This window comes from Tympanuchus pallidicinctus, unplaced genomic scaffold, assembly GCF_026119805.1.
Source record: "Tympanuchus pallidicinctus isolate F22 unplaced genomic scaffold, pur_lepc_1.0 scaffold26, whole genome shotgun sequence".
Lineage (NCBI taxonomy): Eukaryota > Metazoa > Chordata > Aves > Galliformes > Phasianidae > Tympanuchus > Tympanuchus pallidicinctus.
Window position 1 is genome coordinate 8209367 of NW_026294743.1, and position 14870 is coordinate 8224236.

Consider the following 14870-nt stretch of genomic DNA (forward strand, 5'->3'; position numbering starts at 1 on the left):
TGCATGTGCCTATTTTTACCCAACAACTATTGAACTTAACATCTGCTACATATATACCATATCTTACAAAGAACTTCAAACATACTAATTGCTCGCAAGGTTCAAAAACACCAGTAGCCGAGAAGAAAAGACCAATTAATGTCTCTACTAAGGACAAAGCTGTAGTTTGAAGTTCCAGAGAACACTGTAAGTGATAGTATCAATCAAAAGCCTCAGCCAGGAGAAGTTTGTCTCAGTTCACAGCTTCTTCAATTTCAAAGAACCAAACCTCAAAATGAGATTTCATGCTGCTGGCAAAAGAACTAGTTTAAAGCTGTAAAATAAAACTTCAACTACCACAGGCTTTCTTAATGCATATAAAAATGTGCTGATGAGATCCATGCAGCAGACAGCTTATAAGGCCATTCAACACAAGCACTCAACTGTTATTTGTATCAGTTTTGGCTACAACTTTGTAACATACAACTCATACAACTTCTGGTACCAAGTATCATCTGCAACAGGGAACAAAATAAAAGGAATGCAATTGGCATCTTCTGAACTACTGTAAAAAGCAACACGGTAACCTGAAGTGTCATCCTGTAATTGTAAGCAGATACAAGAGTCACAGATTTGGAGGCTAGGAAGTCATCTCAACCATCTTACTAAGAGTGACTTTTTACCTAAGCAAGACAGGTAAGAACATCTTCTCTAAAATAATCCACATCTGTCTTACCGAAGTTAAGAGCAGGCTGTAAAGAAATTTCGGCCTAACCTCAATCTCCCCCCTTTCTTTCCCTTGTCCTATCACTATCAGACCGTGCAAGCAGTTAGGTCTCCCTCCTATTCATAATGTCCCTTCAAACACAGGAAGGCTGCAGTGAGGTCTTCTTGGAGCCTTCTGTTCGCCAGGTTGACGGAGCCCAGCTCCCTCAGCCTGTCTTCACTGCACATCCAAACAACATCCCTGTACTCTTGGTGTAAGCACCACATCCAAATGGTTTTTGAACACACCCAGGGATGGTGACTCAACCACCTCCCGGGGGAGCCTGTTCAAGCACTTAACAACTCTTTCTGCAAAGCTTTTCCCCATAGCCAACCTAAACCTCCCCTGTGCAATTTGAGGCCAGTTCAAGATCCTGACTGCCCTATGCCAGGCCCATACTCATTGAGATCACAGACTCACTCAATGTATGGTCTCTATAGCCCAAATTACCTTCAATAATAACCTCTTTAAGAACCTCTCCTGCATTGGTGAGCACCTGGCCCACTGTCCACTAACGCTTCATCTCCTGTTGGTCTGTCTAGTATCTAGACCAGGATGTTATGCTTAATGGACTCCAGGAATCTCCTCGAATGCTTTCTAGCTCGCCGTGTTGCTTTCTCAGCAGACATCTAGGAAGCTGTAATCACCCATCAAGATGAGAGCCTGCAAGCACAATGCCTCCTGTATCTAAAGCACAAAGGCCTCATCAACAGGCTCCCCCTGATCAGGTGGACTGCTTTTATTGCCCGGACCCTAATTTTAACCCACAGGCTCTCAACCTGGTTGTGGCTGTCTCTGAGGCAGCTCTTTGCAGCCTATCTGCTGCTTAACACAGAGGAAAAATCCCCTACCCCCCCCCCCCCCCCCCACACACACACACCCTGCCTATCCCTTCTTAAAAGCTTGCAGCCTTCAATCATAGTATTCCAGCTGTGTGATTCTTCCCATCACATTTACATGATAGCAATTAGGTCATAGTTTTCTAATTGCACCGTGGTATCCATATCCTCTTGCTTATTTACCACGCATTGGTACAGAGGCACTTCAGCTGGGCTGTAAGCCACATTACCTTCTTGCAGTAGTCTTCCCAAATTCCTCTGGGACAAAGCTGAGGTTCTCCCCTGCTACTTGCCAAAAGTGACAGTGCTCACTGGCTTCTCTTTCACACAGAAGAACATCCCTCTCCTAATCAAATCTAGTTTAATTACAGAAAAGCTTCCTGTTCATCACTGGTTGTGAATTACACACATGCTTTCTTCTTTCTTCCTTCTCCCTTTATTTGAGCTCAGCACGAAGCAAAACAAGTTGTATCAAATGGCTTACTCTCAAAGAACAATCAATTACTTTAAATAGAGTCAGAAACACCAAAACCATCGACAGGTACAATATCCAATAAAATCATATTCATGCAAAAGAGAAATGCTCCTCATTCCATTCCAGCCCTCCAGCTATTTGAATAATGTTCATAAATGAAGAGAAAAGGAAGGGAAGCTTTTACTCAAGCAAAAAAATTACCAAAGCAAGACGACTCAGGCCAATCACTAGGATATCATATCATACTGCACAATTATTCTGGAGCTTAAAATTACTGCTCAAAACGTTAAGGAGGGTGTTTTCAGAGGGGAAAAAGTATGTAAAGGGAAAATATCATCCCTTCCTATCAGAGCTGTTCTGCATAGTTGTAAAATTAAAGTAAGTTTCTGAAGCAAGTGGAAAAGATGAACTTCAGTCAAATCACCTAGTATCACCTACAGGAAAAGAACAATCTGACCATAGCCTGAGCTGTAAGCCTGTATTCTAACCATGCTGAAATCTAGTTAAGAAATGGAACATGATGTACAGAAGGTTATTGACTTTTTAAAAGGGTGGTGGAGAATAATTTAGATTCTCAATGGGAATTATAGGTCTAATTGGAAACATAACCAGGAACCCAGTTATCACAAAGAGAAAGCATCACTGCAGGATACAGGACAATCCTGTGGCAAAGGTTCGCTCCGTGTTGCATTTAGCACTGTAATTTAATTCCTATGGGTACTGATGGTGAGATTGCTTTTGAACAAGCTTACGCAACTAAAGCACCTGAGGTAGCTTAATGACTTTGCACCAACACTAAAATAAAGTGTTTTTCCACTCTGGTATCAAGTTAAGAACTACTGATTCTTAATAACAAGAGAGAGTGTCACTAAGAGGAAAAATGACCTTCTGATAGAAAATTTGACATTCTGCTTTAGATATTTTCTAACCCATCCTCGCCAAAATTGAGCATCTTGCTCACAAATCAAATCAATATCCTATGCTTGCAGCAAATACATTAACTAGAACGGTATTCTGCCTAACCTGAGTATCAACCATGTATTTGCCCAGTGCTTGCAGGTACTTTCAGGACGACGGGATCAAAGAAGTCTAACAGATTGAGGAAAACTAGAGAAATTGATGGGGACCACATGATGCAAGAATTATTTTATTAAAAATGTTTCTGCTGTACTTGGTACTATCATCTGACGTAGATCACCATCATAAGACCATTGTTTCAAATCAGTGTATCAGAACTCCAGAAAAAAAAAGTGACTGCACAGACCAAAGCTGTATGAGATGTATGAGATTCCTTAAACAGTACTTACACCAAGAGCAGCTTGGTAGGTAACTTCTGATGGGAAGGTAAATGAAGGCCCTGTTGTGACTGGGCTGCTAGGGGGTGGAGTCACAATCAGCCCTGTAGTACCGATATGAACCTGTTGGGGAAAAAAAAAAAGCAAACCAAGAACAACAGAGTCAGTTCTGATTAACTTTACGGGAACAGTTTTTTACGCAGCTGTAAGCTTCGTGGTCCAAACAATCAGCATTCTTTCTACCACCCAAAATTTTACAACAGAAATAATTTTGGGTATGACAATCATGAAAAAGATACTGGATGACACTTCTTATTGTAAAAAATAAATCTGGTACTTATGCAATTTCACAGATGCATTGAACTACATATTGAACGTTACTACCTCCACCCTCAAAATGTGTTCTTCACGTGAAGCAGACAATTGCTCACCAACTGCTGTAGCTTGCAAGTAAAAGCTTTGAAGAAGCATGAGATGAACAAATAAATTAAGCCAGATAACTACTTTTCACCACCAGATTAACATTACTGGAACGTATGCAACTTTCACACTGAATTTACCTTTCACTTGCATATGTTTTACTGATATCCAGTATTACATACAATTTAGATGAAAATGAATTAAGTCATCACTTCTAAAATTTAACAACCACCTGTGATTCTTAAGAAATTAAGAGCAGTAAAAAAAAAACAAACCTCAGAAGACCAAAAATACCTGCAATCATTTCTTAAGGACCACTGTGAATATTTTTCTTTAAAACGTCAACTTTGAAGATGAGCTTTGTGACATCATAATATTGACTGTGTTTAAGAAATACTTGGGAATAAACAACGCAAGAAAAAGCTTTTACAGTTACTTAAAAAATAAAGCATGATCTACTCTTAATTTCAAGTACATTACCTGAGAAGGGGCACTACAAGAAAGTCCCGTCAGCTCACTTATGCGTGCTGCTGCAGTTGGGTTGCTGGAGCTGATGAGGACAGGAGGACTAATTTCCATCGAGTGGCGATTCTGAGAAGACTGTGAGGATTTGTTGGACATAGTGAGGGAGGTAAAGGAGTGCCGTTTTTTGGTGTTTTTCTTTGTATCGCTGTGCTTTTGGACTGAATTGTTGAGGGCTGCCCCAGAGGTACCTTCTCCGGAGTCTACAGCAGAACCTGAGGGCTTATCCAACTCTATCAGCTGCTTGGCTGCTGTGTTAAACTACAAGAAAATATTCACACGTGAAATATTAGTATATATTCCTAAATAAAGATCACCTTCTGACAACCAAATTCTATTTTTGTATTTTATTAATTAATCACACAAATTTTACTAGTCATATTACAGTGAAATTACAACTATGCAACTCAAAACTCAAAGATGTGCCACACTGACCAACAAATTAGTCGACAGAGATGGATGACTCTTTCACTACAAACTCAGCACGGTTAGATTCGGACTGGAGCGGGCTACCAACAGGAGGTATGATCTCAGTGCAGAAAGGAAGACGTGAACCGGTCCAAAGTTGGATTAATTCAGCAATACTCATGGCTTGTGTTATCTGGAAGTCAGACTAAATCGCAACAGTCTCCTCTGACCTTATAATATAAACATCTGTGTTATTTAAAAGCTCAGTTCCATTTTAAGCCTTTTTGGTTGTTTATGACACCAACCTAAACCGTTGCATCCAGGTTCCTGAAGACATTCCCCCTAGCATCCCTTTCTATTTATGCACTTGTAACAGTAGCAATAGTGAAAAACAAGCTTCCTAAGCACAAATTTAATTACATAGTAGGGCAAATTCACCTATATCCTTATACTGCCTGACAACAAGTAGCACAGAACAGGATGCTGAGACAGCATATTTGTGTGAAAACATGAAATCAGTTCTTCTTTTTCAAGTTCATCTAATGGGGCTCCTCCCCTTCCCCTAAAAGAACAGTCCCGATTTGCAGATTTGTTCTACCAACATGACAGAATATGCAAACAAATCCTTCCTCTCTGATAACAAAGCATGGAATCCTGTACACTTTCTCGTTACAACAGATTACTCGGAAAGGGAAAAAAAAAACATGAATTTCTCACAAAACCTTGATTTCATCTCATCAATATTTTAAAGCCAATACAAAAAAAAGCATCAAAACTCTCACTTATTCATAAGCTGATGTAAACAAGCACCAGTCTTCTGAACAAACAAATTCATACATCCCATTAAATACCAATAGCGTTACTCAGGTAATTCAATCCGTTGTGAAGAAAGGAAAAAACCTCATCTCAAAAACACCACGATGAAAGAACAAAATTAGCAACTGTGGAAGCACTACCTTTGTTTTTCTATGTATGTTATTTTTCTATTTATTGTAATCATCTCCTTATAAGCCTTAAGACACCAAACTATGCTCCTAAGGAGTTCTGAAGCATCTTGTCCCATCAAAACTTCACTACATAATTTACACATTAATCATCATTTTATATCAACATCCACTGAAGTGTGTCTCATAGAAACATCAGTAGCTTATACTCTGAACACTTTCTGAGCTCTGACAAGTGGTAAACCACACACACACACACACACACAGTCAAATAGTATTTCAAAGACAAGATCTAGAAGGAAATTACACACATAGACAGAAGAAATAAACAAGGATCAAAATGGGAATTACTGAACAATGAGGAACTGACACAAAAACCTGTCAGGTCATAAAGGCAGGAAAAATTAAGTTATTGAAAGGCCTTAATGAGGAAAAAGGACCCACAACACAGTACAGAGGAAGAGGGAAACAAAGGAAGATTAGAAAAAGATGACATGAAGATTTCAGCACGGAAATCATTTCTACAAGTTCCTATTATTGGTTCTTTAAAACATAGCTGAAAAGACAGAGCAGAATAGTAGAGAACAATGTCACAGTAATAAACACTCCTAAATTAAGTGTAAACACTAGGTTTTCCTCCCACTGGACATGAATCATGTGAACAAAATATATTTTTTACCATATTTATGTAGTATATAAAGCATCCACACAGGTTTTCTACAAATCATTTGCAAACTCATCATTTGGATTTTTGCTTTTCCCTTGGCTAATTTTTTGGCTTTTGATTAAAATTTAGATTATACATACACTTTCAGGAGACTAGCGAAAACGATTATTTTAACACAGAACACCAATAGGAGGCTGAAGAATACAAAACAAACAGCAAAACAGGACCAAAGACAAACTTTCCTGCTATTTCCTCTTCAACCTGGAAGAATAGGCAGGCTTTTCAAAACTAACAATTTCATCTATGTTGTACTGGTAACCATTTTCTATTTTTCAACTCAAAATGGAGTTCTTCACATACTACTAAGAACCTGTTGTGGATTCCACCTTGTCTTCTAACACTGGCCACAATCAAACTTATCCAATCGGTTCTCTAACAGTCATTTAACAGTTTGTTCACAAATAATGTACATCACAGAAAGAAAGGCAGGACACATTTCTAAAACATGAATTATCTAATCACAAGAGTTAAGGGATCTGTCGTGAGTAAAAAACAGAATGAAAGCAGAAATGCCTCACTGCCAGAAGCATCCTGAGGCACATTAGTTACAGCTAATTCTGTTTGTTTACCTCCTCAAACTGAAAATGACTATAGGATCCGGCTCTTCTATCAAGCAAACAGCCTATCAGAGAAAATTTAAAGCCTGCTCATGGGAATGATTCAAATATGAGCAATATACTGAGCTTTCCTAAAGGCAGAAACAAGTACAGGATGGTAACATGCAACCTAATGATGGCTGTGAAAGGACGGCTGGCCTTTCCAAGGAAAGGATCTGAGGACAGCAGTACTGCCCAGTATTTTTGCAGGTTTTCCTGAGGAGACACAGTTCAATTGAAACTTCTTTGACTTTCACGTTCACATAATTTTTTTATTTTTTTTAATTAATAAAATAATCGCTGCATCAGGTCACATGAAACCCAATTCCCCTCTCCTCCAAACCCCAGGAAATACAACATCTCCCCAGATGGTAACAAGCACAGTCAGCTGGCTTCCAAGCAGTTCAGTGGGCCTGCAGGGCTCTGGGCTTCCACCTCCTGGCAGCTGTCTGCAGAAATGATCAAGCAGACCACCACAAACGGCTACTGCCAGCCTTCTGCTTACGCTTCACTGCACTTAATTAACAAAGGAATTCTTTTTCATTCAGGTGTCCATAGATGGAATTCAAATATAATCATTTCCTGAACTTAAGTCAAAACACTACCTGCTCTCTGTTACCCTCGTTATTCTTCATCCACAACTTTTACTTACAAAACTCCACTCTGCTATCATGCATCAAAAAGCTGTTTTCCTCCCATCACCGACACTGTTATTGGTCAAACACAAATTCCTAGGCTGCATTTCACTTCCACGAATATATTTTCAAAGAAAGTGTAAGTGCAACTAGAGACAAATATTGTCCTCATTTGACATTATTACTCTTGCTAAACATCCCCCTGGACAACAGGTAATAGCTTAGAGATCTAAATTCAGCTTGGTAATTAAGGTTTCAGAATACATTCTGTTCAACCCAGCAGAAGAATCATTTCAGAAAACTTGAACAGCTGACAGTCAGAAGCAGAGCTGTGTTCATGTGAATTACTGAAATTAACTCAGTAGTTCTGCACTGCAGTTTCTGTAGGGAAAATTGATTAAAATTATGACACTTGGCAATTGCTATTGGAATGACAACACTGAGGTTACTACATTCAAATACAGTGTGAATGAGACCATCATTTTCTACTAAAACCTAACTATCCCTGGTTTCAAGCACAATATACAATATCCACTTCCTGCATAGATTTTCTATGCTGGTCAGTCAGAACAGTCAAAAAGCATTCCTCTGAGTGAGTATTGCTACAGAAGTGTTTCCTTAGATCACATCACCTAACAGTGACACAGAAAGTTGAATCTAGTAAGTGTGATCTTCAAAAACATAGGTTTAGAAATCCAGCCTAATAATCCAGTCTGAAACGCAGAGACACATTAAAAAATGTTGTGAAACATTCTTGTTTAGTACTGGAAAAGATGCTAATTAAAAAACAAAACAAAAACCAACCAACCCTGACATAGTAGGTACATAAAACCTTATTTTACCATTTCTGAAAATGTTGCACTGGTTGGTGGATGCAGCAGCTTAAAATCATCTACAACCATGAGCATTCAAGATAGGGATAACAATACTTCTCTATATTTCTGAAAGACTGCTTATAAATAAAACTAGAGAAGATGGATTAATAAAGAGATGTTTTCCAGTTGTTCACATTAATTAGGGAAAACAGGAGCTGTCATTATTTTCTATTGACATTGATTGAACAATGATTTATTTTCCAGTCTTTTTTCAATTCTGAATATTTGTGTTTTTCTAGCTTTTTTTTTTTTAAAGGTTTCTTGCAATAATATCAATAGCTTTTCGATTCTGAGCCTGTTTACTAAACGTTCATCCATACCAAAATATCAAATTTGATGTTCTAATTAATTTACACTCTATCAGGACTGTATTTATTTTTAAAGCAAATACGTTGGAATTCCATCAGTTGAAAGTTTAGTAACTTAATGATAGCTAGGATTCATTCTAATACAGCCAGAGGGCTTCTTCCAGGATTCTGTTTCAGCATTTCCCCTTCTTAAATCTTCTTTTTTTGTAATGTTTTCATTATTTATTTTACACTTGGAGAGAGAAGTGATTATTTCACAATGTCACATGTCTACAAATAAAGACAATGTTTTGTAAATCAGTTAGCAAATGGCTCTCTTAATGCAATCACTTCTGAAATACCTTTCAAAACGTCGTCAGTGTTTTATTATTATCACAGACTTAATATGTTTGACTTATATAAACGAATAGAGCAGACAGGCAACCATTAAATTAGGGATATTCCTCCAGGTAGTAAGCTGACCACAAACACAGTCAATGAGAGTTTTTCAAGGATTTCAAGATACCTAAAGCACTACTCTCCGTGACATCACAAAGCATGTTTTAAGTTCTTAGGAATAAACAGGACAGATTATACTCATCTTAAACTTAGTGACAGAAGCCAGTAAGACCTCCAGTAAGAGCAACTACTGTCTGATCAAAAAACAACAATACAAAGCGTACTGATGCACAAGGCAGAGATGCAGTTGTCATTATGACAAAACGAGGTAATGATGACAGGACTAGGAAATGTATTGAAAAAAAACATCAAAATAATTAAAAAATAAAAGTAAAAAATTTAGTTTTCAAAATATAATGAATATAATATAAGGTACCTAAGAATGGTTCAATTTACTTGGTTCCATCAGCTCTTTGCATATTTTCAGGAACAACAGTTACATCATCTCGTAAAACAAAAATTCCAAAATTCAAACATATATTTTTTTCACATAATCTCACAGCTGTTCAGTAGAGCAAGTGCAGTACTCAGTTAAGTAAGCAGTAATTGGTATACAAGTAGCTCAGTGTAGTCTGAAAAAAATATATATATAAGAAACATCTACATGATCTGAAGTAACCCTTTGGGTTCCACGTGAACGTCAGGAAAAACTTTCCTGTATGGGTGACTGAACAGTAGAATGGGCTGCCCAGACAGCTTGTGCAATCTCCTTCCCTGGAAATTTTCAATAGCCATCTGGGTAATGTGCTCTAAGGCAGTTACTTGAGCAGCACCAAATAATCTCCAACAGCTCCTTCCAACTTCCATCGTCCTGTGATTAATTTATATTGATCTAGATTCTCATCATTACACGGTGGATTTGAGTGAATGTATAAAAGTGCTCGTGCCTATTTTAAATCTGTTCACTTATCTAACAGGGTCAGTTTAAGACATTCTCTTAGCTGATGGAATTTATCCAGAAATTTCAAGTGAAATATTTTTTCAGACTACTGTTTTTAGATAAACTGTTCTCAAGAGTAAATTTCCATTTTGCAGATTTTTGTGGCAATGGGATCTGAAATGTTAGCTAGGTAGCCCAAACAGCAGCCCTAGAGAACGCTTTTTTTCCCCCTAAGTTGCCTGAATTAAGTGATTTAGTTCGAAGAACTGCCAGAAAAAGCTGTAGTGACTGGAGCTGAAGGGACAGTTAACCACAAGGAGCTAGGAATGAACAGCCAGGGGCAAGGACTTGTTAAATCAGTTTCTGATATCTTCTTAAACCAAAAACTTAACTGCAGTGAGCAAATTGAAATGTTTACGTTTTTCTTCTGTTTTATTACTAGAAATATTGTTTTAAAGTCATTTGAAGTTCTCAATCCCCAGGTGTATGATTCTTAAACCAACCTACAAACATGAATACACAAATCTTTCCTTTGTTAAAGACAGTTTTCCATGTTATCTGAAAACAATGCGTTTCTGTTGGCTTTTTTTTTTTGAGCAAGTTCCCATCTCTGCAGGGCACTCATGAATGGCATTAATAACATCTGACTGAACGCTTAATATGGTTACACATTTCTCCTGCGACTTAAAGTACAAATTTCTCATCCCAACTACAATGTGAACACACTTCCTCTCATCCATCTACCTCATTTACTTGAACAAAATCACTTTGGCCCAAGAAGTCTACGTTAACATATTCTCAGCATACCTACCAGCGATGCCAATTTCAGTAATGACTTGCAGATGTAGATGCTATTCTTAATGACTTACTTCTACATAGAAGACAATAGCTTTCAAATGCGACACCCTAAAATGTTGGGGAGACTCTCTCAAGCACTGCTTCCAGAAATATAGGAAGACAGAAAATTTTACATAACAGTCTATCTGATGTAAAATACAATGCTTTACTTGCTTAGCAGCAGCCTATATTCTTTAACTTTCTAGTTGTGCTGATTTTGTTTGAGAGGGACAGTGCAAAGCTTACTACTTTCCGATTTGCCAATTGCTTTCATTCTGTGGTTAAGTGTTGTCTGTGATTGATTCACGGTGTTCACAAGAAAATACAGTGACTGCCTCCCATACTTTCATTCTGATTTCACTTGATGAAAACAAGTATCAAATGACTACATAAAAATCACTGATTCAACTGCTGAAATCATGAACTTTCCCAAGCTAAGCATACAGACCTTATAAATAACTTTGGACCTAGACTAGTCTATCTCAGGGTACTTTAGAATCACCAACAGTACCAACTGTTTTAGAAATGCTATTCATTAATTATCAATAAAGTAGTTCATTTGTAGAAGACAAAGTACACAGTGGGCACATCCTTATTGATAGCACAACTCACCTCAACGTATGAGATTGGAAATATTCCTATCTTGTCAGCTAGCATTCCTTCTGCCCAGTTTTCATCCACTCGGCGAATTACAGTCAGAACATCATCCTGTGGGAACATGCAGCGATTACGTCTCCCAACTCTAATTAAACTTCTAATTAAATCTCCCTCCTTAATGCACAGGTAATCAGAGAAGGTCCTACATGGGCTAGAATCTCACAGAAAGCATTCTGTAATACAAGCATGCCATTCTTGGGGCTGACGTCAGTTCCAGGTGTTCCTTTTCCTATTTTGATCAAGATAAACCGTCCACAGCCAACCTCAATTGCCTAGTTTGTCATTCATACCAGACTTCCAGGCATGATCAATTTGTTGTGCTCTATCCCTTTTAAATGTTGGCATTCATCCACAGCATTTCTGTTTTCATTTATTTATTTTTACATCTCATTATCCAACGTTCCATAGATGTTGCTCTTCTATTTAAACATCCAGGAGCACTGGTAAGTGGCATGACTTCTCACAGATATATCCCAAGCTTGTGTTTCTAGATAAGGCTCTGAGCACGATACAAAAACCGCATCACGTGCATATTAAAAACAGTTATACTGAGATTCATATTTATTTTGTAGCTAAGTTACAGCACGTGGAAACATAAGATGCTAATTCAAGCATGAGTGTGGATCAAAAATACAGTTTGCCAACAACTTAATCAAAATATGCAATCTCACGACAATTATTCTCAACATTAAGTTCTGTGCAATAAAAACCACAGCCTGACCATGTGAACTTTTGCTCATTTCACAGAAAGAGATAAAATCTTTTGCTTTTAGAATTGTAGCCATCCTTTCCGTTTTCAGTAGGCAAGGATGAAAATGCAATCAGCTCACATTTGATCCTGAAACGTTTTTGTGCAACCTGATAAAGAATCAGAAGCAAAAAACAGAACAGCTCTGATTTCTCTTAAAACACAGCCTTAAGGGACGGACAATTACAACAGAAACAAATTAAGAATGTCACATCTTCCAAAAGGCAATTAGTGATATTACAGAATGACAAAGCTAAGCACTGCCTTGTATTTAGTAACTAGAGGCTAAAAATCATACAAAATGTATAGCTGAAAATTAATATCAAGAATTTCTTTGGAAGATGGAACACTTAATTCATAGGTTATTTCTTGGAGATTAAGAATGCAACTCCTGCAATTATGACAAGTTCCATCTACAAAAATAAAACCTCAGAGAAATCGTGTGCAACTCAGAAAGAAAAGGCAGGCAAAACTCACATACATAAGAGAAAATACCCACAAAATTATCTGCCCTTTTCATATTTGTACAGATCCCTTAAAAATGCAGACGAGACTACATACATTTTATCCTTTCTTTTCAAAGCAAATGAAATTACTCAAAGAAAATATTTATTTTATTCACATCTTACCTTTGCAAATGGCAAACAGTCCTTATCTGCTTCCTTGTCTTTTACTTCAAAGTCATAAAGTGCTTTGCACTGAGGCGGAGGTTGAGGTAAAGGTTTAATAATCTGAACGAAGTTGGTAGGAAAAAAGCCATGGATGCCATTGACTTCTCCATGATACCAATTTTCATCCACCTGTCGACGCAAAATGATGATGTCTCCTTTACTGAACTTAAGATCTCCAGGTTCTTTTCCCTCATAGTTGTACAATGCTTTGGCACATGGTAACTGAGGTACACCCTAAAGAAGACAAAAAAAGAAAAGACCAGTAGAATTAGTGAAGTATCGCTACATAAAATTCACATTACGTTCTCTGAGGGATGATGAATAAAAGTAAACACAGGAAATAGAAAAGTAAAATTATGCATAATAGAAGACCGCTAGGCTTTATCAGTTCAATATGAAAACAAAAGGGTGAGGGAGGGGAAGGAGCACTTTTGGAAACTATTCTGACCACTTGAGAGAGATGACAGAAAAATTCTGCAAGAAAACACAGCATTAGAATAACAAATCTGCTATGAGACCTTAGAGGCACGTTTTCTGCCTGTCTGGCTTGCTTACTAATGATGAGGATGAGGACATAAGGGAGGTGTTTTAAAGCCTGAAAAACAAATCTCACTTTATTAAAGATGAGAGCTTTCATCCTGAACAACTGCTTTTATTTATTTCTCAAACATAGCTGAAAAGAATTACTGAAAAAAATCAGTTTAAAGTGAGTATCCTTGGTTTTTCTTCCAATTCCTCCATAATATCTGAAAACTGTAGGTAACCCGTGCTGCTCTTGAACGTATGTGAGAATTACAAAACAATACTGAAATCCCTCCTTACAGGGTAAACCATAAAACTCTACCATTAGAGATACTTCTTTCAAAACTTTCTTCTGTAATTAAGAATATTCAGAAGAGGGTGCAACCCTTTACTAATGTAAGCAGCAGTAACTTGCATTACCAAAACAGTTTTTCCATGCAAAAGATAGCATTTATAGTCAACTACAGCACAATATTTTTTTTTCTTTAAGGAACTGCATTGAAGGTTTAACAGAAAAGACAAATTGTAATGAAATTCAGTGCTGGCAATATTACTCAGAAAGGTCTACACCGTGGTATGTTTCTGCTCTACCAGCACACTGCATGTGCAATTGCAATTTGCAATCTATCTCAAGAGGAACACAATGCAAGGAAATTCTCAGAAGGAATTACCACTCAGAGTCTGGGTAATCAGACAGGAGGCAGAGCATGGATAATTTACTTCATATTTACCACTTGAAATTTTATCTTCCCGTGGAATCCAGTTTCGTTGGTCTCTCTTAAGTCCTGTGCATGACTTCACAATCACAGTCATGATGTCATTTTAAAGGTATTATTTATTTGTAAATTTATTAAACAGTTTTCTTTCTATATCAAAGTCAAAGGATCCTCATATATACATACACAAACAGATGCATGGATCAACTTGATTTATATAGGAATAAGGCAAACCAGTTTACTGCAGCTAGAATGGGCACTAAATCCTTTATACTATCAGTCTTCATGTAATTGTTGACAAAAATCTGGAGATCTTCAGACTGATGAAAATAATACATGCTTTCGTGATCACACTTAACAGCACTGAGACACGTTATAAGCAGTAACAGCACACTCTGTATGAGTCCAGATAGGGAAAAAGACAAAGATATCAACTAGAGAATTTGTGCGCTCTAAATGGTTGAAGGGGAAATTCATGGCCACAGAAGCAGCATGCCTCCGTATAACAAAGGAAGCACTGTCTGCTCATCCGTTTCCTTCCCCAGTAAGGCAAACAAGCTAACAAAAAAACCTGCTGCACTTCACAGATTATGATCCCAAGAACTACTTGGC

The 14870-nt window shown here is 37.6% G+C and overlaps 1 protein-coding gene across 1 annotated transcript in view; it reads right to left on the minus strand.

The window, feature by feature from the left end:
- The window catches only part of SH3RF1 (SH3 domain containing ring finger 1), a 73793-nt gene that overhangs the window by 18398 nt on the left and 40525 nt on the right, over window positions 1-14870 (minus strand). The window contains exons 3-6 of the mRNA XM_052690167.1: window positions 12979-13254; window positions 11557-11652; window positions 4255-4557; window positions 3367-3477 (exon numbers count right to left, since the gene is read on the minus strand). Of these exons, the coding sequence (XP_052546127.1) occupies window positions 3367-3477; window positions 4255-4557; window positions 11557-11652; window positions 12979-13254 (786 nt within the window). The remainder of the gene's footprint in view (window positions 1-3366; window positions 3478-4254; window positions 4558-11556; window positions 11653-12978; window positions 13255-14870) is intronic.